Source organism: Athene noctua, chromosome 21 (assembly GCF_965140245.1).
Source record: "Athene noctua chromosome 21, bAthNoc1.hap1.1, whole genome shotgun sequence".
NCBI lineage: Eukaryota > Metazoa > Chordata > Aves > Strigiformes > Strigidae > Athene > Athene noctua.
The window spans coordinates 733,541-757,618 of NC_134057.1; the positions used below are offsets into that span (position 1 = coordinate 733,541).

The 24,078-nt window shown below is 48.9% G+C and overlaps 2 protein-coding genes, 1 long non-coding RNA gene and 1 other non-coding gene across 6 annotated transcripts in view; 3 read left to right on the plus strand and 1 right to left on the minus strand.

The window, feature by feature from the left end:
* Window positions 1–4,456: 4,456 nt before the first annotated feature.
* LOC141969029 (uncharacterized) lies at window positions 4,457–8,273 on the minus strand. The gene is made up of 2 exons (XR_012634980.1): window positions 7,928–8,273; window positions 4,457–7,392 (listed from the first exon to the last, which is right to left on the minus strand). It is a non-coding gene; the product is annotated as an uncharacterized LOC141969029 (long non-coding RNA).
* Window positions 8,274–8,331: 58 nt separating this feature from the next.
* On the plus strand, window positions 8,332–23,880 carry CWF19L1 (CWF19 like cell cycle control factor 1). Of its 3 annotated transcripts, none has more exons than XM_074924167.1 (14): window positions 8,332–8,398; window positions 8,552–8,636; window positions 9,150–9,228; window positions 11,456–11,557; window positions 12,311–12,525; window positions 14,492–14,610; window positions 15,323–15,407; window positions 16,264–16,404; window positions 18,645–18,756; window positions 20,432–20,511; window positions 21,424–21,633; window positions 22,416–22,535; window positions 23,430–23,527; window positions 23,628–23,863. In XM_074924167.1, exons 1-14 carry the CDS (start codon window positions 8,376–8,378, stop codon window positions 23,770–23,772), a joined length of 1,614 nt encoding a protein of 537 aa, XP_074780268.1. In that variant the 5' UTR covers window positions 8,332–8,375; the 3' UTR covers window positions 23,773–23,863. The 3 variants fall into 3 exon arrangements, with proteins under 3 accessions (XP_074780268.1, XP_074780270.1, XP_074780269.1); XM_074924168.1 differs by having other exon boundaries at window positions 8,338–8,398; window positions 8,557–8,636; window positions 23,628–23,880; XM_074924169.1 differs by lacking the exon at window positions 22,416–22,535.
* On the plus strand, window positions 22,114–22,255 carry LOC141969076 (small nucleolar RNA SNORA12). The gene has a single exon (XR_012634986.1). It is a non-coding gene; the product is annotated as a small nucleolar RNA SNORA12 (small nucleolar RNA).
* The window catches only part of CHUK (component of inhibitor of nuclear factor kappa B kinase complex), a 30,938-nt gene continuing 30,663 nt past the window's right edge, over window positions 23,804–24,078 (plus strand). Inside the window, exon 1 of the mRNA XM_074924166.1 lies at window positions 23,804–24,031. Coding sequence (XP_074780267.1) covers window positions 23,873–24,031 — 159 coding nt within the window. The 5' untranslated portion in view covers window positions 23,804–23,872. The remainder of the gene's footprint in view (window positions 24,032–24,078) is intronic.

Genomic DNA, 24,078 nt, shown 5'->3' on the forward strand with positions numbered 1-24,078 from the left:
AGCACCGCGCTGCCCTGGGGGGATGCTTCAAGGACTCCAGAGGTTCCATCCCTCTCGGGAGATATTCTGGCCAAAGCACCTCCGGGTTCTTGACCCTGAGGAGATCGAGCTCCGCCCCGGGCAGTGTCAGAGTGCTGCTGGAGCCCGGGAGAGGCCGGGTACCTGACCGGGCTGAGCCAGCGCCCACGTCCCCTCTTTGGGGGGCTGAGTCTGAACTGCTCTGCTTGTGCTTTTGCCCCAAGGGACTGGACGCGGATGGAGAGGAGGAAGTGCTGCTCCTGACGTTCACCTTCGACGCGACCAAAGAGGCCATTCAGACATTCCCTCTGAAGGTACGCTCCACGGGCAGGGGAGGATGCCGGGGAGCAAACCAGGCTTGGCTGGGAGCCCATGGCAGGGGGGTGTGAACGCTTCCTCCCTGGGCACAGGGCCCCGGGCCCCTGCCCAGAGAGCCCTGGCGGGGCTGAGGAGCAGGCGGTGGTGGTAGCAAAGGGAGAGCAAGGGCAAGGTCACGCCGTGGGAGCACGACTCCTGAGAGGGCCCTGGCTGCAGGCAGTGCCCTCAGCAGGGCCAGCTGCACACACGCCCCTCCACCAAACGGCGCCCGTGTGCCCTGGAGAAACAGGGACGGCCGATGGCCACAGCCGCCGGGCAACCCCGTCGCTGCATCCCGTGGCCCACTGGCAGCTGGACAGGGCCCTCTCCTCGCAGCAGGGCATCCCCTTCTCTGCGGTGCTCACCCTGCCAGGAGGAAGGCAGGCAGAGCGGGCAGCGGGGCCCGGGGGGCTGCGCGCCAGCTGCCCCACGCACAGGAGCCCCTCCTCGGCCTCTCTGTCGGCGCAGAGCGAGGGGCAGGGGGAAGGGGGACGCAGCCCCAGCCGGGCCAGCACGCAGAGGAGGCCAGGAGCCTTCCCCCGTGCCGTTCCCCGGCCTTCCCAGCGGCCCCAGCGCCAGCAGTGACCCCGATGGCAGCAGCCGCTCCCATCCGCCTCCGGGAGCTGGTTCCTGTGCAGGAGCAGGGCTGGCAGGGAGGGACTGACTGCACTGTCGCTCATAACACCTCTGCTTCCTTTTCCCTCTTGTCTTCACAGAACGCCCCGTTTCCCAGAGCCTTTTCACTCCTCAGATTCCTTGTGAAGAGCAACTGGGGAAACCCCGAGTACACCTGCATTTACCGGGTGCAGGTGCACGGGCTGATGGGGAAATCAGGAGCCAGCTGAGCCCTGTCCTGCTCTGGGCCAGGCGGGAGTTCCCTCTCCTTGGCTGAGGGGAGCACGGCTGAGGGCAGGGCTGGGTTGGAGCATTCCACATCGGGTCACGTCACGCTCCGTGTCCAGGAGGACGCTGCTCCCCCACGCCCCGTTTCGGTTCCCGGGTCGTGGCAGATTCTCTGGTGCGGTCGGGTCGCTGCTGGGGACGGGCCTGGACCGGCCACCGCTCGGGGACCACCTTCACCTGTTCTGGACTTGTTGTTGTTAGTAAATTTTTTTATTCAACCTGTGAATTTCTTCTTTTGTTCCTCTCCTATTTCACTGAGCTGGGGCGGGGGTGAAGTAAGCAAGGGGCCATGTGGCGATTGCCTGCTGGCTGAGTTCAAACCACAGCAAACCAGAGAAGAACAAGAAGGACCAAAAGAAAAAGGAAGAAAAGAGGGGAGACATAAATAAAAGCTGGTTTGGTCTGGCACCTGGCCAGCAGCCAGGCTGGCTGGTTGTGGGTGAACCCGTCATTTCCATCAAGCGGGTGTAGGGAGCCCGTCTGACTGGCCTGTCGGAGAGCCCCTTCCCCACCCCGTGAACGTCCCCGTTCTAGATCTCGCTGCTCTTGTCCTGGCTCTTGTCCTTCCCAATTTCTTCCTGTCATTATTATCCCAACTTCCACATGCTCTCCAAGCTTCCTCAGTCAGTTTTTCTAAATCTTGTATTTACGGTTCCTTGAGTTTTTGAACCTTCTTTGTAATATCCTCAGACGATTGTCCCAGGAACAATGATACCAACCACTGCCGCCCCACATCAGATGAGGGGTCTAAAATGGTATATTTGCACACTGCGGCTCTCAGCTGATCTAGAAACTCTGTAGGGGTTTCAGTTTGACCTTGTTTTGCAGCATATAACTGACCAATTTATGGCTTTAGGGATTGCATTTTCTAATTCAAATTTCACCCAAACCTGGTATCATTTTAACAGTCAATAGTCAGTGTTATCATTCAGACCCCAATTTGGGCCGGCCAGGGGAACATACTGATCAGGCACCCCAGTACATTAGCAGTAATTTGTGCCTGCATGTCAGTACGAGCTGTTTTCAAAACCAATTGTTTCTCTGTTTCTGTCATAGCATCTAGCATTAAGTTTATATCTTTCCAGTCAGGGTCCGGCTTTTTCACTGTTAATTCAAATCTTTTTGTGACCCCTAGTGGGTCATCCCGGTAGTTTCTCACTACCTTTTTCCAAGCGTCCAAGTCACTCATATTAATTAAAGGGGACTTTAATTCGGGTTGCTCCTCCCGGTCCCATCGCGGTCTGAGCAGTGCCTGTATAGTTAGACTTGGCAGTGGACCTGTTTTGCTGTGAGTCCGGGCAGTGATTGGAGTGCTACCTCCCACCACCCCTCTCCTGTGTTCTTCCTCCTCTCTGGGGAATCCTTCTAGCATTTTGAGGGGTGGGGACACATAATCCTCAATTTTCTCATCTGCCTTTTCCTCTCGATTCTTTCTTTTTAGGCATCTCTCTCCAATACTACATGCCAAACAACACCGTCTCAACCTGTCCTGGTTCTTTTCCTGTTCTTTCTCTAGTGCCAATACGAGAGGATCCTGAGGGGCTGAGTTAATGCCACACTCCCTCTGCCCCTCAGGATGATTTCTTGAAATGAAAAACATATCTGCATACAGCACCTCATCCCACACTTCCTCTCGTCTTAGGAACAATATCAACTGCAGCAAAGTATCATATTTTAAAGTACCATCCCTGGGCCATTTTTCTCCATCCTCTAATTTATACAATGGCCACCACCAATCACAATACTTTATCAAAGTCTTTCTATTAGATACACCACCTGAGGACCCTCCTATATCCTTGCAATGTTTCAAAATACATCCATGGGGACTTTTCTTTAAAATTCCTCCACTTTCCTTGCCTCCCATGTCTGATTTATATTTCTCCAACCACAAACCACCTTCTCACATACGAACAGCGTTCTCAGTTTTCCCAGGAAGTCCAGACCTGACACTTGGAGCAGTCAATATCCTGCCCAAACTCAACCCACAGCTTTTGCTCACACCACAGACATTCTAAAACGTACAAAGGTTTGCAATCATTTTCTGGGTGTAACAGACACCACTCGGGAACCTGCATTCAAAACTATATATTAAGATCACAACAGTTATTTATCAATCGCTTCGTCCTTCCCTGGCTGTGTTCCTTGCGGAATAACAGAACCGTGCATCCAGACTCCGCACTCGCTTTGTACTTATTTGTATGTCTCACTCACACACACAATCATGCAAATTCAGGATACAAAGCAAGTCAACAGCTGTTAGACTTTAAAATTTTAAACCATTTCTTTCACAAACATCTGTTTGCTTTTGAGGCGATCAGAGGTATATGGCATACAAAGCTACCGAATACAAATACTTGTTTTACCAAAAATCTATTCACTCTACAAATTCTGAGGATATGAAGAGAGGCACTCAAATTACAAAGCTACCAAATGTATGCTGTTGGGCCAAAGTAATCATGTCAGAAACACTAAATTTGAATATGGGTGTTACAGAACCAAGACCATGAGAAAAAGGCATTAGAGGCACTCATTCTCTATGGCACAAGTCTGAGAAGAGAAAAGGAGTATAAGTGGCAAAAAGGTGGGTGCAGAGAAAGAAAGAAGGGAGAATAAGGTTTAAAATCAGGTGAAGAAGAAAGAACAGTGGGATTTGCCAAAGAATAGAAGTGCAAATGCCCATGGACAGTGGTGAGACTGACCTGTGCATCCAGGTGGTCCGGGACACTGGAGGGAGGGACCTCTTGGCCACTTCACCGGAGTCTTCATCAGGCCTGTGTCCAAAAGACATAATGCAGAAAGTTGGACTAGGGAGAGGTGAAGCTGAATGGAGGCACAGGCCTCCATCAACATACCTTGATACTATGTACAGCAGGATGGCAGGTTAATGGTGTGGGTGATTTATGAGATTTCTTTGTGGTAACATAACATGTATCGGTGCTAATCCTACACGACAGACTTGGAACTCAGTATTACTTGCAGTGCCATCCTGGCAAAGTGACACTATGAACAATGGTGGTGCATTTATAATTACTCAGTGAAGGAATTACTAGTTTCCTAAAAGTGTGCTGCTTATGCAACAACCTTCTTGATCAGCTGCAGTTCAAGTCTCACTCTAAAAGGGAATTGTTTGACTTAGGGAGTATCATGCTTGGGACTTGTCCAGAATCTCCCAGGCTGGGGCTACAGCTGAGCGACACTGAGAGGTCAAGGCTAAAGAAAGGCAGAAAATCAACAGAGAAAGAGGAGTCAAAGAATCTGCTGACCCAAGAATGCAGGAGTCTGCTGATGTAGGCTGTGTTGGAGCATGGAGAGGATCTTTGGGATTATCAACTGATTTATCACATTCCCTTTATCACAAAGTGATAAAAAATGGGAACTGTATCTCTCCTTATCTTCCAAAGGGAGAAAGAAAAACCCTCTGCTCTTCACTGACTAAGGTTTGATCTTGTCAGTGCTTTACAAGCTGCAGTGGGAGAAAAACTGCAATGTTAAACATGCACAAAATAATTAAGAAGTGGTTTCTAAATTAGATACGAGCACTAAGGTGCAGTAACACTGATAAAGAAACAAGTCGAGCAATTATGAGAACTGAAGGAAGAACGATAAGAGTTGGATAGTAAGAAAAGTGCAGTGCCTGGCTTGTGTGATGTCTCTGGGAAAAGGCTCCAGTCAAAGAAGAGTAGCATCTATGAGTAAAGCTGATCAGGATCCAGGCATGTCACTGAATCACAGAATCATCCAGGTTGGAAAAGTCCTTGAAGATCACCCAGTCCAACCATTAACCTAACCTGTCTCACGGGGATAGCTGGAACTGAGGCTACTACAGGAGCTTATGCTGGTGAAGAAAGTAGCTGTAGGGATTATTAGAAAACTGATTCCTATAGTGCTGTGAGGTGGGGTGGCAGATTGCTTGAGATTACACTGTGAGGAAAGGGGACCCGGCCAGAAAGGAAGTCTAAGGTGGGGAGGGGGGATGAGGAAAGGCCTGTGTGGATGCCCAGGATCTGGGCTTTAGAGCAGCATACATGACAAAGCCAAGTTTCAGCAGTAGGACTCACCTGTTGACGAGGTGCTGGCAGAGAAATCTCAATGCTAATAATTAAGACTTTGGAAGAGTACGAGCCTCAGAAAGATAATGCAGAAGGTGTGCTGAAAAGGTACTGGAAGAGATGGAAGGAGTGACCAGTTATGCAGGTGACATCTTGTGGGTTAACCCCAGTTGGCAGCAAAGTCCACCTAGCTGCTCACTCACTTCCCCCTGCCCCCCACCTCTCCTGAGAATAGGAAGATCAAAAGCAAGAAAACTTGTGGGTTGAAACTAAGACAGTTTAATAAGAAAAGGAAAAAGGAAGGAGAAAGAAAAAATAACAACCACACCAAAAAAATCCAAGCAAGTGATGCAGAGGCAATCCCTCATCACCTCCCACAAGCAGACCAATGTCCAGCCAGTCCCTAAGCAATGGTTCCCACCACCTTTTTGCAGTTTTATTGTTGACCACAGTGTCATATGGTCTGGAATATCCCTTTGGTCAGTTGGGGTCAGCTGTCCCAGCTGTGTCCCCTTCCAACCTCTTGCCCACCCCAGCCTACTTGCTGGGTACCAAAACACTATTTTGGAAACAAATCCAAACCACAGCACCATATGAGCTGTTGTGAAGAGAATTGCCTCAACCCCAGGCAGGCCCAGCACACATAGGAACACTGGTCTTGTGGGGAGGGAGAGGAACACAACCCCACGTGCATGCCAAGGCCATGATCTGGTGCCCCAAACAGCTCACATTTACTCCAACTCCCCACCTTTCCCAGGAAGTCACCAGTGCCCAGCTCCTGGCACTGCCCCAGATCTGCTCTGCCACCCGACTGCTTGTAGGGCAGCAGGATAAGCCATGCTCCAAAGGAAGGCTGTGACCTGACTCTTCCCCTTCCATGGTGACACAGGGACCCTAGAGCACACGGTCACAGGGCAGGAAGCCCAGCAGGGACAGAGCCCAGAGCCTCACAATGGGCCCAGCAAAGCAAGGCAACGCCAGCCCACAGCCCGGTCATGCCAGCTGGGACACACGGCAGCCCCAAGGCCGTTGTGGTCTTGAGCAGCCTGGCCTCCGTCTCCCACTGGGATGGCAGCCCCACCAGTGTCCCTGTGCAGAGCAGCAGCCTCTGCCATGCTTTGGCTTGGCACTTTCTGCCCAGGCACCTCCATGTCACTTCCCTCTCCTCCTTGCCATGGAGGCCGCATGTCCTGCCTTCCCCCAGGGCCACCGAGACCCTCCAGAGAGGCAGGAGGGTGATGCCTCACATGCCTGCAGCAGCAGGGAGTTACAGGCTGCAGTTCCCCGGGAGCTGCTTCATCTTCGGAGTGCTGGAACCAGGGTTGGCCAGTGATGAGCAGGGACGTGCTGCCCTGGCCATGGCACTGCAGGCACAGAGGGTACTGGCCAGTTGGGCATGGCTGATGGAGCTGCAACAGGACATGGGGTCTCTGAGAAGCTGTGTGGCTACAGAATTTGGATGTGCTTGGTGCGGCTGCAGACCTCTTGTTTTGGATGGCAAAGAAGCAGAAGATTGGCTGTGTGGGTGCTTGGCTGTTAGCAAGGGCCAGCCCACTCCACTGGCTCACAAACTCACAGGTCTCAGAGGAACTCGGGTTGGAAGGGACCTCCAAAGATCCTCTGGTCCAGTCTCTTGTGGGAAAGGGAGCCTGGATGAGACTATCTCACACCCTGTCTGGTCGCATCTTGATACCCTCCAGTAATGGGGACTCCACCATGTCCCTGGGGAGGTTGTTCCACAGATTGATTGTTCTCACTGTAAAAAAATTCTCTGTCAAGATGAAACCTCTTCTTTCTCATTTCAGCTTATATCATGTCCAATTTATTGTCAGTCAGGACCCCCAGGTTCTTCTCTGCAGAGCTGCTTTCCAAACACTCAGACCCCACGCTGTCCTGGGGCACAGGGTAACTCTTCCACCCAGGAAGGGACTTTGCAACTCCCTTGGTTGAACTTCACAAGGTTTCTCTCAGCCTGCCCGGATGGCAGCAGGGCCCTTCGGTGCCTCAGATGCTCCTCTCAGTTTTGTAGGACCTGCGGACTTGTGGAGGGTGAGCAGTCACCTTGCTGCAGAAGGCAATCACAAAATCATCTCGGTTGGAAAGAACCTTGAAGCTCCTCCAGTCCAACCACGAACCTCACCCTGACCGTTCCCAACTCCCCCAGATCCCTCAGCGCTGGCTCAGCCCGACTCTTCAACCCCTCCAGGGATCCCGGGGACTCCCCCCCTGCCCTGGGCAGCCCATTCCAACGCCCAACAGCCCCTTCTGCACAGAAATCCTTCCTCAGAGCCAGCCTGACCCTGCCCTGGGCAGCTTGAGGCCATTCCCTCGGGGCCTGGCACTGGGGCCTTGGCTCCAGAGACTCATCCCCCCTCTCTGCCCCCTCCTGGCAGGGAGTTGCAGAGGGCCAGGAGGTCTCCCCTCAGCCTCCTCTTCTCCAGACTGAACCCCCCCAGTTCCCCCAGCCGCTCCCCAGCAGACCTGTGCTCCAGACCCTGCCCCAGCTCCGTCGCCCTTCTCTGGCCACGCTCGAGTCATTCAATGGCCTTTTTGGGGTGAGGGGCCCAAAACTCAACCCAGGAATCGAGGGGCGGCCTCACCAGACTGAGGGAGCGTGACTGCCCCTCGGTGAATCCACGCAGACTCCTCCCGGTCACTTTCCCGTGCCTGGGAGTGGTTTCCAGGCTTGGCTGCTCCATCCCGTTCCCGGGAACGGCAGCGGGGCCCGCCCAGCCGGCAGCTCCCCACACCCTCCTTGTGGAAGTGAGGGGCAACATTTGCTTCCTTCCGCTCCTCGGGAGCCCGTGCCGGTGCCGGGACAGTGCCGCGGCCGCCGCGCATCTCCCTCAGCCCTTGTGTGTGCCGGAAACGGCCCGGCCCCGGGCAGGCGGCTCCCGCCTGGGCACCGCCGCTCTCCGCGGAACCGGCGCCGGGGGGGCGCTTTGGGCGAGGCACCCGGAAGCGGCGGGGGACGCTTTGGGCGACGCACCCGGAAGCGGCGGGGTGTTCCCGGCGCGGCGGCCCCTTTCTGGGACGAGCGACTCCGTGATGGCGGCTGCGCCGCTGCGCGTGTGAGTGCGGCGGAGCGAGCGGGCGGGCGGGCGGGCGGGGAGCGGGCCGGGCCGGGCCGGGCCGGGCCGGGCGGCGGGGGAGGGGGCCGCTGAGGCGCGGCCGTGCCGTGCCGTGCTGGGCCGTGCCGGCCGCTGACGCGCCGTGTCCCGTAGGCTAGCGTGTGGAGACGTGGAGGGGCGGCTGGAGACGCTCTTCGGGCGGGTCCGAGCCATCCAGGGCAAGAGCGGCCGCTTCGACGTAAGGCTCCGGGGGACTGGGGGGGAGCGGGGCTGTTCCGCGTGGGGCTCCCGTTGCCGTTCTCGGGATGGCTCAGGTCAGGAGCCTGCCCGGCGTGGCACGGGGGAAGTTCCTGGGTGGGTTTCGCGTGGAGAGGATGCGCTGCGGGTGCTTGGGCAAGTGTTCCTGTTCGGAGCCGCCCTTGTCCCTCTGTGACACTTCCCTTTCTGCTGAGTACACGAAGGGGCCAGTGGAGGGGACTTTGCACCCCCTCAGCCCTCCTCGTGCAGCACCAGAGTGTTGGAAGGAGCCATAAACTGTGAGCAGAGAGTGCGGGAGAGCAGCTGTGAATGCTGCTGTCATGCCTTTAACACTAGACGCAGCTACACAGAGACAACTCTTTACCACAGCAGACAAAATGTTGTTGGAGTGGTCCATGTCACAGTGTTGTGGCAGTACAGCATGTCAGCATAGAAGTTGCGTATCTTGTGTCTTTGGTCAAATGGCAATTCTCACTTTATCTGATGTTTTCAGATGCTTTTGTGTGTTGGGAATTTTTTTGCCTCCACTTCAGAGACAGAATGGGCAGAATACCGCACAGGGGCCAAGAAAGGTAAGGGAAGTGTTGTTACGCTGGATGCTGGTGATTGCACTATTTCACAACTTATTTCATCATCTCATTGCAGTGTGCTTTTGAATTCAGAAGTTGCAGTTAAGCAGTGTAACATTAAAGCAGTTAAACTCAGGTAGGAGAACTCCACACAGGAGGAAAAGATGGGTTTATTTTAAACCAAAACTCATTTCTGTCGTGCTGTCAGACTTCGGGAGCACAAAGATGCATGTTGCCCAAGTGGCCGGCTCGCGATTTGGGCATGAAGGCCTGTGCTTGGGTTGTCTGGCCAGTGCTGTTTGCAGTCACAGGAGAGAGACAGAATGCTGCTAGTTGGTGTCGGGGTCTTCTGTCTCCTTGCCTGGATATCTAATGGTTCCACTTCTCTTCCTGCCATCACCTCCTTATAGTTTCTGCCTGCAGGCTGCCATGTGGAGTGGTCCTTGTTTTCTTGTCCCAGGTAGCATGCGAAGATGTACGTAGATGTTTACGGTGCTTTGGTCAGCAGGCTATGGGATCCCAGCACACCTGCCAGTGTGTAACCCTTCTGCCACTCCTGGTGCTTCGCTCACAGAAATTCCCAGTTATTCCTTGTTCATACCCACCTTCACGCTTCTACCGCTGACCTCTCTAGCAGTGCTGTTCTTCCCCTCCCTGCACTCAGCCCTGAGGGGAAAGGGGAAAGCAGAGGTGCTGGTGGGCTGAGCATCTCTGTTCTTCAGCCTTGGAGATCATAAGCCTTTCCAAAGGAGCAGGGTTTGCCCATTCCTCCTCGGTCCCTGCAGCTCTTGTGCTGAAGACATTTTCCCAGCCGTGGATATGAAAAGTTCTCTGTGGACTTCTCTGCCTCTTTCTACACCTGTCTTGTAAGGGAGATGCTACCTCATGAGCATTTGTAGTGTTCTTATTTCCTTCAGTGCTACTCTGTCTCTCACCCCTGGCATGAGGCAAACCAGAAAGAAGCTGAGACTCTTGCTTTCTAGTTCCTCTCTGCTGCTGCATTACTCCCCAGTTATGCCCTGCTTGTTTGTGTGTCTGTGTCTGGACAAAGATTGTCCTGTTTGCTGCTTGTGGCTGAGGACTTACATGGCGAGGCGCGTTGCCTTGTGTTCCTGTTGCTATGATACGAATTGTTACTGGTTTAAACTTTGCTCCCAGTGGAAGCTCTCCTGTGCATGCAGGGACAAGAGTGGGTGTTAACAGCAAAGTCTTCCTGGACCGATGCTCTTTTGCTCACCCTCACTTGAATTGTCTTTACCCTTTGAAATCTATAGCTTATAACCTATATGCATGGAAGTACAAACAAGATTCCTGTCACTTCATTTTGGTTTTAAGCCATTCATAAAGTTTTCAAACGTTGCTGTGCAACTGAAAGCAATCTCTTGTATCTTTTGACAGTGGGAACTGGAACTTCAAGCAACAGCCTAATAACAGCTGTAGCAAAACTGCTGTATTGCTGCTGCTCTCCCTTGTTAAATAGGAAAGTACTACCATTTTTTATTCAGTGAAAAACTTAGAACCTGCTGACCAGATGAACTACTGATCAGTTTACTGGTGTACTGGTATGGCAGGCAGGCTACAGGAGGTGTCTCTGACATCAGTCATTGCTTTTCTAACTTGTAATAGCTTGAAAAGATTCGACTTACACTGTTTGGAGCAATACATTTTTATTGATCACCCAGCCATAGAGAAATTAAAACTGGTGCTTCCCATTGCTTTTTTTTTTTTTTTTTTTTTTATTCACCAGTTCTAGGTAAACTCATGAAGTGAGTTCTTCTACTAAATGAATCAAAATGCTGATGAGCTTTTCCCCTAAAACATCTATGGTTTGCAGTTTTTCGATAGCCGTATCAATTTAGATCAACTTAAACTGAATACCCAGGTGTTTCTGTGCTCTTGTATTTACTTAGCATTGTCCTAGGAAAGACCCATGTTTTTAGGGCTGTAGATCATTTCACAGCTGATCTTCTGATGTAGGCAGTGGAGCAAGATGTATGTAAAACAGGTTATTCTCTGCTGGTGATGTATTCATCTGTGGAAACAGCAGGCTTGGGAACTTATTTTGAAGGAAAGTTTCTTGTCTGTCCTTATTGCTTCTTGGCACGCTACAAAGGAGTGGTGATGGGGTCTGTAGGAATGGACAGGACCTGCTGCGATTCCTAGTACATGTGGACTGAACCTGTGCCAATGTACTTGAATTAGACTGAGTGCATGTGGTTTTCTTCCTCAGCTCCAATTCCAACCTATGTGCTTGGCGCTAATGACCAAGAGACCGCGCACTATTTTCCAGACATCAGTGGCTGTGAATTGGCTGAGAACATCACTTACTTAGGTAAGGCTGCAGGTGATTTGTGATAAGGGAAGTGCATGTGCCCAGTGGTGCTTGCATGAACATTTTCTGATCTTCAAAGCCCTTCCTTTTTCTGGAAATTTTAAGGTGGCATTTCTTATTCTGGGGTTCAGACTGGAGTTGAACTCCATGTTGAAAGGCTGATACAATCTATTATGTAAAATGTGAAGGAGAACCGTGCTTTCTTTTTGTTGTTTCTAACACTGAACTTACTAACCAAAAGGAAGAGTGGTTGAAAGAGTCTGTTCTTTGAGAATATCTTATTCCCATAGCATGCCCATCTTTGTATGGGGAAGGTTTCCTACTTTTGCTATGCTCTGAGGCTGTACTGTAGCAGAGGTAAGAAGTGTCATCTTTAAAGGTAATGAAGCTGTAGCAAAGCTAAAAGGAAAAACTAGTTTCTTTCCAGAATGCCACGTGGCAAAACCATAATGAGTAAAGGCACTTGCAGTTGTCTTTTTTTACTTTATACCAAGCTTTTGATATGGATTGACTTTTGGGAAGCAAGATAGAAGTGAGGAGAGAAGACTGGGGGTTATCTGAACAGCTGCTGCTGTTTAGGAGGGTTGGGTGTGAGCCTCTTCACTTTTAAAACTTGTCTTTCCCACAGTTTATGGGCACAGAAAATGAGCTGTCTGTAAGGATAGTTTCAGCAGAAGTAAGGCAGGACTGCTGAATTTGGCCCTCTGTGATGCAGTGTCTACATCTCAAGCACGTGCCGGTGTATTAATGCAGGCCGTCGAGGTCTTTACAGTGGTACTTCTGGACTGCAGATCGCATACCTCAGTGGTACCGAGTCCCAGGATGAGCCAGCTCCTGCCCACAGTTTCAGCGCAAAGGACGTGGCAGAATTAAAAACATCTTTGTTATCAACCCCGAACTTCAAAGGTGTGGATATACTGCTGACATCCCCCTGGCCCAGAGATGTGGGGACTTTTGCCAACAGTGCAGTAAGTGTTGTGTTTTCCTATAGAATGGGTTTCTAGATGCATTTAACAAAGGATTGTCCTCTGCTTGCTGTGCCCATTTGGGCTATTGGGCCATCTCTGAGTGCTTGAGAAAGCTGAAAGTAAAAAATGAACAGTGAATGCTCTGGATCTTCAGAGAAAAATGACCAATGGGGAGGGGGACTTGTGAAACTTCAGGGTGTTTTATCTGTCCCTGCCTGCAAAATCAGAGTCAAGAGTTTGCATATGATCAATGTTGCTCTGAATTCAGCTGGCTGCAGTTGCTGTGGAACGATGCTGCTAGTCTCTGTCATGGAATGCTGTGCTCTAATCATCTTCAATACCACTTGACATTTAATTGTTCTTTCTCTCCTGTTCAAAACTTTTTAAGTGGTTTAGTGTTTATTTCCTTAAGTATCTGTCAGCTGTACTAAATGATCTGGTTCTTCCTCTGTCTGGATTTTGAGGATGTTGTTTCATTCGGGTCCAATTTTCTGTTGTTAATATTCCTCAGCAGAAGTGATTTTCCAGTTGTAAGTTCCAGTGATCTGAAACCTTCCTGAAGAGTAAGGCCACATACCATGGCAAAAGTACGCTTTTTGCTTCCTCTCAGTATCTTTCGGCATCCAAAAAGAGATACAATCCTCAGTCTAAAAGCATAAAGAACGCTCAACTCCCTGCCCCCCCCCCCCCCCAAAAAAAAAAAAAAACCCAAACAAAAACACCCCACTAGCCTAGGGAGTTGGAGATAAACAAGTTGTAGGGATGTTCTGTCTTAAAAAAAACCCTCAGGTCTTGAAATTACTGTGGGGATTCTCTGTAGTAGTTCAGTGTATGATTCTACACTTGGCTTCCCTCGACATGGATTTTCTGAGAATGTACTCACTTGAATTAACAGAGGAGTATATTAATAGTGTTGGAGAGTGTATTTCATCACTTGAGGATTTCAGTAGTAAGATTGGAGATTCCCTTGTGCACCAAGGCCCTGAAATCCCATTGTTCAAATAAAGCAGGAAGTTTGAGGAATGAAAAATTGGGTCTCTTGCTCTTTGTCATCTGGAGTTTCTCTTTCAGCAAAAGGCAAAAGTAGTGTGAGGAGCTAAATTGCATGGATGAGAATTGTCTCTCTGGAGAAGTCTGTGGGTTTCCTTTTCCTGAGATGTTTCATAGCTCTGACTGTTTTCAGTAGGGCTGGAAGCAGCCTGCCCTCAGTGCAGAGGCTGCTGGGCTCCCCTCTGCCATGCCCGCTGCGAGGGGAGCAGGAGGGAGCACAGGGAGGAAAACTGCTTTCTTGAGGGTGGGTTAGTGCCTGTCCTGCTGCCTCAGTGAAGGGCTGTGACAGATGCCTGCCAGTTCAGAGTCTCGTTCCCCATGCATTTACCAAAGATTACAAGGTAACAGACATAGGCTGTTTCTGCGCTTCTCTCTTCCCTTGCCCTTCTCCTTCCCTACTTCTCTTCTCGGTCTAAGGCTAATGGGGAAAAGACAGCACAAGAGACTTCACCCAAGGAAGTGGTTTGAAGTCTGCTCTTTGGTTGTGTTTTGTTTTGCTCTGACTTCTCAGAGATGGGAGTGGGATAAAATTTTGCTTCCTAAGGAAACCTCAGAGTTTTCCTAATTGCTTGAGTCATGCACTAAAGCTTTGGCACTTTGGGCATGTGGTCAAACTTGTCTTAATGATTGGTGTAGGTGTTTGCCAAATTCACTCTGTATTGCCCTGGCTTCACAAGACCAAGAGAATGAAAATATAACAAACTTGGATTGATGAAATGAGTGAATGCACAGAATGGAATAAATGAGTAGGTTCTGGTGATAAGAGATGGAGCCCTTTTGACTTTTCTTCTGCTTCCAGGGAATGGGGACCACTATAGTCAGTTTCTATGTTTCTAGCACACAGTTCTGTATAAAACTGTTTCTTTTCACTGCAACCCAGCAGGTTTTTTTAAATAAACTTGGTTGTATTTTGTAGGGAGAAATAGATACCAAGAAATGTGGCTCCAAGTTAGTATCTGATCTAGCTGCAAGTCTGAAACCAAGGTACCACTTTGCTGCCCTGAAGAAGGCCTATTACGAAAGACTTCCTTACAGGTTTGTAAGACCATGTGAAAAGTAATTTATTTTCTAATAAGAGTTCAGTTTTTAAAAAAATACAGGAGGGCAACTATAAAATAATATTATTAAATCATCCAACCCCAACACAGGGTCAGGGTTGTTTCTCAGATGCATCTTATTACCATAATTCCTGCTGCCTCAAAAACTGTGCTATTGCTGACAATACTTGTCCAAGTACATTGCTGTGAATCTGATGCCAAATTAGTTGCCCCTAGTTGCGTTTAAACAGTGTTCATCCTAATTCAGGGGTATGTCACTGAAAACGTATCATGGAAAAGCTCTTGTGTAGTGAAGACAGTGGTGTTTTCATCATAACTTTGTATATAAAATGTGACTAGTGACATAAGGTAGGTGTAAGAATAACCTACAAACAACCCTTAGGCTGACATGTTTATATTGGGTATGATTGTTATCCTTTCCACAGGAAACACTTTAAAGGTGTAGTTGTTTTCAGACTAGTGAATTGTCCTCTCATCTCTGTATTTGGACTGCAGTGAGATGTCATTTTGGTCTGTGCAGCTGTTTGCTCTTAGATCTCATGAGTCTGTCCTCAAGCCACCTTGTTCTTGGCCAAAGACTGTATGTGGCTGACGTGCTGTTTGAGTAGCTTCGTGGAGGAGACGTGGTTTTCCCACTGTCCTTTTCTATATTGTATATGCCAATACAGTCCTGTTTTGCTTCCTTACAGAAATCACACAGTGCTACAGGAGACCCCACAGCATGTGAGCAGGTTTATTGCACTTGCTGATGTTGGCAATGCAACCAAGAAAAAGGTACTGACACTGTTGAATCTTTCTTCTTTTCTCAAGTAAAGTAATAGGGCAGTAAGCCCAGCTCTGGCAAGCTAGAGGACAGCACTGATCACTTAAAAGCTTGACTGGAGTGGAGGGATTGGTGTCACTTCAGTAATAGATACCATTTGCCCATTATGTTAGAGGTGTAAGGGCTGCAAGGCGTGTTCTGAGGCATTGCTGTTCTTCTCTACCTGGTCAAATGGCATGTAACTGTGAAGACAGCTGCAGAGGAAAGTGGTTAGAAAGCTGCCATTCCTTCCCCTTCCCAGCTACTTTACATATTTTCTGTTTGCACAGCCTGCATTAGGAAGGAAGTGAAATTCCAAAGGAGCCCTTACAAATGATTGAAAATAACTAACTTCTGGGATGGGAAAGGGCTGATTTGGGTTTTTCTTAACCTGTTTCTCCCCTTAAGAAAGTTATGAAATATTGGTATAGAAGGACAGGTTGGCAGTGATTAAGAAGGCATAGGATCCAGGCCTGGTAGCAAAAATTGGTCCAGGAGATCTGGACATAAAGAAGGCCTAGAAAAATGCAAAAATTAAGGTCATTTCTTTTTCAAAAAGGGTATGCTGCTGCTTTTCAAAAGATCTTTCCTTAAAGTGAAAGGAGCGAGCCACTTGGAAGCAGTCTGTAAACTCTTGGTTGAACTGGGTGGGAGCCTGGCACAGGGAGTTTTTCATGTCCTGCGTTAGCTTTAACACCGATTCGCTGAGTTCTTGCGGTGCTAAGTTGTGTGTTAATGTTTCAGCGTGACTTGGTTCACAGCTAACCTCTTCAGAATTGCAGTTGTGGCAAAAGCTTTTTGCATTTGAGCTGTCTGTTTTTGTTCTAGTATCTCTATGCCTTCAGCATTGTGCCAATGAGCTTGATGGACCCTGCAGAGCTAGTGAAACAGCCCCAGGACGTCACCGAAAATCCGTACCGAAAATCACAGACAGAGGCGCAGAAGACCAAACCACCCCTGTGTGCAGAGGTACCACTGTGTTCTCTTTCACGTGTGTGCTCTGGTTTTGCTCTCTGTGTTCAGGGAGCTTAGAACAGTGTTTGGCTTTAACCTGGGAATATTTCAGACCAAAACACTTCAGGGTTCTGTGTAAGCCATTTGCATCAACCAAACTGTATAGATGCAGTGCATGGGAGTTTGTTACAGTTTGCCCCTTCTTAAGTCAACTGTATCCAGGGCCACATCAGAAGAAGTGTGGCCAGCAAGTCAGGGGAAGTAATTCTGTCCCTCTGCTCTGGTGAGATCCCACTTGGAGTACTGTGTCCAGCTCTGGGGTCCTCAGCACAGGAGAGACAGTTGGAGCTGGTTGAGAGGAGGTCACGAAGATGATCAGGGGGCTGCAACACCCCCCTTATGAAGACAGGCTGAGAGAGTTGGGGTTGTTCAGCCTGGAGAAGAGAAGGCTCTGGGAAGACTTTATAAGGGCCTTCCAATGCTTAAAGGGGGCTTACAAGAAAGATAGGGATGGACATTTTAGTAGGGCCTGTTGCAGTAGGACAAGGGCTGATGGTTTTAAACTAAAAGAGGGTAGATTCAGACTAGATATAAGGAAGAAATTTTTTTACAATGGTGGTGGTGAAACACTGGAACAGGCTGCCCAGAGAGGTGGCAGATGCCCCATCACTAGAAACATTCCAGGTCGGGTTGGACGGGGCTCTGGGCAACCTGACCTAGTTGAAGATGTCCCTGCTCATTGCAGGGGGATTGGACTAGATGACCTTTAAAGTCCCTTCCAACTCAAACCATTCTGTGATTTTTCCTGCAGGTCTGCATGGTTATGCTGTAGTTAGATCTGCTTGTTTGTCAGGACTATTCCCTAGGGGCACCTGAGCAAACATGGTCTTACTCATTTCTAAGTTTGTAGACTACAAATTAGTCCTTTGCAGCTGGACCCCCCTTTTCTCCCTTAGACTGCTGGCTACTCAGCTGCTACTTTTTTTAATGATACATTTCTACTCTATCTTTCAACACTGGTGAGCTAGATGTTGGGTACAGTTTTGAGGGGTTTTTTTTCTCAAGTGTCCTCAGTTACCAACTCTGTGCTCCTTTAAATATTGATTGCTTGCCACCTGAGGGCAGAAGGGTTCCTTCCTGGGGCCTGAACACTCAGCTGTTGGTGTCAGAAGATTTGAAATTGCCAACTTTGTAATTAGACAAATGGATTGTGTTCAGCTGTGTAGAGACCCAGATTATTTCCTAGTGCAGAGCATGTTTTGCCCTCTAAGCACTGTGGGATACTCCACTCATGCGGACATGTTAATAGCTGTGCCTGTATATCTTAGTGTAATGTAGGGAAATCAAATTGGGAAATCATTGGCAGGATCGGGAGGGAAATACTCAGCCTGAAGTTAGGCTTCACCTGGGCTTTGCTGGAACAGTGTATAAAGTAAAAAGTGCAGGCATTGCTCTCCAGCCTTTCTCCCTGGAGCATGCATGCGGTGGCTCTGACACCATGGGTGGGCACAAGGTAGACTCCTCCTGATCTCCCCTGAGATTTGCTGTTGTGTTTAACCCCTGGCAGTAAGACTTAAATAGACCAAATGCTCAATAACTTGATGGAAACAAAGTTTCAATGCAAGTTTTAGTGTCCAATTGAAGACAGGCATGAAAGCTTGAGAAGTTTACTGGGAAAAACACTTCTGCTGTACCTGCCAGTTTTCCAGCATGGGTTGGATTTTAGACTGCAGTTGTGCTCCTGTGTGGGAGCCAAGTGAGGCTGGCATGAGCAGCCCTGCTCTTTGCCTTCCTCTTCCCAAGCACCTTCCTCTGCAGCATTAAAGCCTTCTAATAGCATTTTGCCATACATGACAATGTTGTCAAATCATTTCAGCCTCTGTGGTAGTCTGTTGAGAGGTTACCATCTCTAAGAAATAAAGACATTCTTTTGGCACTGGCTGTCAAGTGAAAAAGGTTTGAATAGTCCATAAAACCAAGCAATTCTGAATGTTCAGCATAAGGCTAAATAGGAGAATGTAGCAATTTGGGACAGCTCTCCCAGAATTTTTTCCCTGTCTGAGGCTGTGTATCCAGGCAGGCAAAGTCTTGTGTGGTACTGGAAGAGCTCAATTCATTCTGTTCCAGGATATTGATGCATTCGCTGTTGATGCTTTTCAAAGGTGGTTATGCACCTCTTCCAGAAAAAACAAATTCTTGTACGTACTGTGACTCTGGTGCAGTTATAACTGGCTTCGGTTTCATTTTCTAAACAGGAAGAACCAGCTTGTCAGTTTTTCTTTGATTTGAACAAGCATCGGGGAACAAAACGTCCCTTAGATGGGAAAGAGGGAGGGAACTCCCAACCTAAGCAAGCCAGAAAACCCCGTAAGTATGCAGATGCTTTTTTTTCTGGAGCTCTTCCCTTGAGGCATTCTCACTCTTCATTTTTCTCAAGCTGTTGAGCTGCACGTCAGCTTGCTAACATGTTTTGTCACTATACTAGATGCTGTGGGAATACAGAGGAATGAAGGGTCCCTTGTTTCTTATAAACCTGACAATAAATAGGTGAAAGAAAAGTCAAAGGCATAGTTTAAAAGCTAGTTGGGTCTGTGGCAGTTGCAGTTGGGCTGACGCCATTTACCTGCTGAACCAGACTGGCCTCTGAATGTGACAACAGGCAGTTTCACAAAGCAGCATGTTTCCATTCAGAGGGACTGCGGGAGACTGGATCACAGTGCTGATGAGTTCTTGAAGCACCACTTCAGTTGTTCTCTGCTGTGAGTTCACAAAGTATTAATGAACTGGGAAGGGAGGAAGCCATCCTGTATTACCTCTGTATTTCTGTGCTGTGAATCTCATTAGAGTTTGTCTGGCTTGAAGAAATTGAAATGAAATCTTCAAGGATTGTGACTTCTTGGTGATGGTGTTATTGCAAGCATGTATCTTTAGAAATGTTGGTCTCAGTTATAAAGAAATTCATGCTTAAAATGCAAATGTAGGTGTCAGCCTCTTCTTTTGTTTCTCTGAAAGCTGTTCCCACTGCTAGTGGGTAAGAAGATATTCTTCAAAAATGCCTCTGGTAGATAAGTCTGACTGCCTTTTTTATGTGCGACTAAATTGTTCAGGTTTTATTTATTAGATTTACAAACCCTTTGCATAGTCCTTGCATGTAACAGTTGTATGAGCTGTGTGACTTTATGGTAAAATGAGCACAGTGTCATTGCTCTATATGTGCCTACAGAGGCACAACTAGCTGTAATGGCAGTCAGTTTTGATGAAAGAATGTCTGGGGGTTTTCTTGTTTTCCCCCATCACTTCTGTAGGACATAGTGTGGCATTGTGCAATATTCACATAACTTCCAAAGTCTTCTGGAGTTTGATGTCATGGGAAGAGAGCCTTGTTACACTGTTTTGCTCAGAACTGAACCCCAGAATCAGACGTCTGGTTTCCTGCAGTTCTTGGCGGAGCCATATATGTTTATTGTACTTGCAAAGCTGCTTGTTTGTTCTTGTACACAACTTGTGGAGGATGTGAATATAGTGTTTGACCCTAAGAGGCCTAGTTTACCAATGCCATCAACTTATATTAAAAGTCAGCTCAGCTATCACAATTCGGGTGTGAATCCAGGTGTTTTGGGTGTGATTAATAGGCCAGAACTGACAGGTGTGCTTGACAGTGTCTGTCCTTGTCTGTTATCTGTGCAGTAATTTTGCCTCATTTTGATTTGTTTGTTTAAATTTGCTGGTGCTTTCTTACTAGTGAGCTGTAACCTCTAAATTCCTGGAATTAGTGCTCTTCCATTAAATTGGAGCACTCAATGAGAATGGCAGTCAGGAAGGGTGTGACTGCCACTGCCTCCTCTCTTGCTGAGATTCCCCAGAGGCACCAGTTCTCTGACCAGATCTACTTCCAGGAGCTGTGTCCTTCTGACATCTTCAGCACTTTTTCAGTTGGGAAGGGTGGCTGGAAAATAACAGCTCTTTCAGATCTTGTTCTTTTCCTTGTTCTGACAAATAAGCCTTGTATTAACACTTGTTTCTCTTTCCTCTCCCAATAAAGCACAGCCCACGGGGCCCTGCTGGTTCTGCCTCGCCAGCCCAGAAGTTGAGAAGCACTTGGTTGTTAGTATTGGCACGCATGTAAGTACCCATAGCATGTTCTTTGCTACCTGATGGCAGAATCATGCCAAGACACAGCAATGTAACCATCAGTCTCCAATTTTCAATCTTTAAAAAAACCGAACAAACTTTATCTGAAGCTGACTCATGGTTTTGTTTTCAGTTTCTTCACATCTCCCCTATAAAAGGCCTAAGTAAAGAGATAAAGTCTTTTAAAAAAAGGAAGCATGGTCCAGTTTTGCTGTGGCAGCAGAGCTGGATTATGGTGCCAGAACACTTTTTGCTGTGCCAGCCCTCATAGTTTGCTTACGTTACCATCTGGCAGAACTTTTCCAGGTAAAATCAGTGTAAACTGGAACCTGTTTTGGCAGCAGGATGCACTATCTGGAGTTTTGCCAGATCTCCCTGGGATGATTAGTTCCAGTTTTGTTATATATACATTAAACAGAAGATAAAATAGCTTTAAAGTCTGTGCATCTTAGAGATTAATTCAATCATTGGTATATTCACCTTGCTTAAAGTTATTGCTCCTGTGCAGCATAATCCACTTTACACTGCTACGGGGACAGGTTTGTCCATGGACTTATTTTAAAAGCTGTTAACAATTTTCAAATAGATTTTCTTGTCATAGTAAGAAATTGTAGCCACAGTGGTGAAGTTGACTCAGCTGCTTTTCTGCAGACAAGACATTCTTTTTTTTTTTTTTTTTTTTTTTTGGCTCTTTAGCTGCCCCTCCCTCTTTCTCATTCCTCTAGTAATTAATAAATTGCTAATAAACAATCCCTAATAAGTGAGATAGAGGAGAAGGTTTTCCTGTTCCTGAAACAGAATTCTTAGGCTGGAGGATACTCAGAATGCAGTCAGAGAGTAACTTTCCACAGCATGGTAAGTGTTGCTTGCAGTGAGTAATTGGTGCGTATTGTTTCACTCTAGTGCTATCTTGCCCTGGCCAAAGGTGGCTTATTACCTGATCACGTCTTGATTTTGCCTATTGGGCACTATCAGTCAGTAGTTGACTTGTCTGCAGAGGTGGTGGAAGAAGTGACCAAGTACAAGTCTGCCCTGAAGGAATTTTTCAGAAGCAAGGGAAAGAGATACGTCCTATTTGAAAGAAACTATAGGAGTCAGCATCTGCAGTTACAGGTATGGTTTTAGTGTCACCCTGGGAGAATATAAACTTGAGCTTATCTGCAAATGAACTGAAAAAGAAAGCTCACCTTCAAATTTCCCTCTTTATTCTGTGCCTTCCCAGAGCATGGAGAGAAGTCATCCTACCCACAGATAGAGCCAGAGCAAAAATAAAACCGGTGTGCTGGTTCTGCCACCGTCCTTTAATTCTTCCTGTTACAGCAGCACAGCGTTGGTTGTGTTGAGTGGGTGAGGAAAACTTTTCCCTGCATGGAACTGATTAAAAAGCCCACACCACACAGTTTACAGATAACTTGCAAGTCCTTGCTCTGACTCTTACTGGCGCACACTGGCACACGAACCGTGGTGCTCACCTTTGTCTGAAGGAGGCTGAAAATCTAAAGATACATGCAGAACGCTGGTCATTGTCTCCAGTACCAGCCCTTTGATGTGATGTTTTCTTTTTTGTCCTTCTGTGTCAGTCATTTAGGGGTTTATTGTGGTAGTTTCTGTATTTGGCAGTTCTGTAACTGTATCAGAGCGGCCTTAAACTACCACAGAGATCAGAAAGGAGAAGGCTGTGCTGAGAACTTTTTCAAGCTTTTAGTTTTCAGCTTTTTGTTCCTCTCCTACAGAAAAAAAATCTCATAAGTTTAAGCCTGTACAGATAGGTGCTCACCTGTCTTGTTTGATGATGCTGAGTGGTACTGAGGAGCACAGAGGCTCCAGTGATGGATTGCTTTGTGCAAGTGGTTGTCTTATCTTCTTTTTATGGAAATGTTGTCCTCCCTCCCCAGGTGATTCCTGTCCCATTGGACCACTGTACTTCTGAAGACATTAAAGAGTTGTTTATTGCACAGGCACAGGAACAACAGATTGAATTATTAGAAATCCCAGAGCACTCAGATATCACGCAAGTATGAGATGAGATTTCACCTGTTACTTTCCCTCTGTCCTGTCTAGGCTGCTGTTTCCCTTTGAGGTCACTTGGTGTGACAGGGTTAAGCTGTTAGAGGCCACTGTAGACTTGAGCTGGAGATATGCCAGATGTATTCTGCTCCGTGTGAAGCTCCTAGATGTGTTACTTATCTGAAAATTTTTCCAGATACACGTAGGGCTTGCTGAATTCATTCCTTCTGACACCGAACACCACCCCTCTCTCAGTGCTGCTGCACATCAGGTAGTTTTAGGTTCCCTTGGATAGAAATTTGAAAGAAGTATCAGGGAAGTGAATTAGTAGGGACACAGGGGTGTTTTTTTTCCTTTGTGCTTAGTGGTCACAGGGAGACCTGATCTGGAACAGGAGCCAGAAATAGCATATGTGTGCGCTTATCTCTTTGTAAGCTGTTACAGCTGTTGATAGCCGTGTTGGCAAGCTTAGAGGCTGATTTCTCAGCTGGGAAATGTGAATGTAGCCTCCTCACATGCCTCTTGCCCTAAAAATGTGCTGTATTGGTATGGGATGACTTAGCTCAGGTTAATAATGATCAGAACGGCCCGGTTCTCTCATTTAATGCCTCTGTGGCAGTAACTGCAGAATTAAGCCACAGAAAATGTTACAGTAGTGCCCAGTGTGCATCATCATCAGGTGGTCCCCGCAGAAAGCCAGCCACTGCTTCACCGCCCCTTGCAGCGCGAGTCCAGCCACTGGTGCAGTTGGGCGTCTGCGGGTCGCTCCGTTCCTTCTGACGCGTCTCGTTTCTGAGGAGGAAACGCCTGTTCTGTTGGTTTTTTTTTCCCGAACGCGGCCCTCTCTGCTGGCGGGCGGGGGGCGGCAGCGGGCGCCCCTCTCGCGGCCTCTCCCCCCGCAGGTGGCGCAGCCGGGGACGCCCTACTTCTACGTGGAGCTGGACACGGGGGAGAAGCTCTTCCACCGCATCCGCGGGCGCTTCCCGCTGCACTTTGGCAGGTCGGTGTGTGTGTGTCCCCCCCCCCCCCCCCGACCCCTCGCCGCGGGCGGTGCCGCCCGGCGGGGGGGCGGCCGGTGACGGGCTGGGCTGTGCTTGCAGGGAGGTGCTGGCGAGCGAGGCGCTGCTGGCGCTGCCGCAGCGGGCCGACTGGCGGCGGTGCGCGGCCGAGCGGGCGGAGGAGGCGGCGCAGGCCCGCGCCTTCCGCCGGGACTTCCAGCCCTTCGACTTCACCCTCCGGGACTGACGGCGGCGCTGACGGCGGGCGGGCGGGCGGCTGCGGGCGCGTGCGCGATGACGCGGCAATAAAGGCGGAGTTGCCGGCGGCGCCGAGTGGCTGCGGCGCGATGGAGCGGGGCCTCTCCCCCGGGCCCGGCGGCGGCGCGGAGCGGGCCCCCGGCGGGGCGGCGCTGCGGGGGCAGCCGGCGGGCGGCTGCGGGCCCTGGGAGATGCGCGACCGCCTGGGCACCGGCGGCTTCGGTAACGTCTGCCTCTACCAGCACCAGGTGGGGCGGCGCGGGGCCGGGCGGCGGCGGGGAGGGCCGGGCCGGGC

Bases quoted from the DNA above. Each gene is read 5' to 3' on its own strand.
- CWF19L1 (XM_074924167.1), top strand. From the start codon at position 8,376: ATGGCGGCTGCGCCGCTGCGCGT. The intron at 8,399-8,551 runs GTGAGTGCGGCG...CGTGTCCCGTAG, and splicing joins GCGGCTGCGCCGCTGCGCGT to GCTAGCGTGTGGAGACGTGG. The intron at 16,405-18,644 runs GTACCACTGTGT...TTTTCTAAACAG, and splicing joins AACCACCCCTGTGTGCAGAG to GAAGAACCAGCTTGTCAGTT.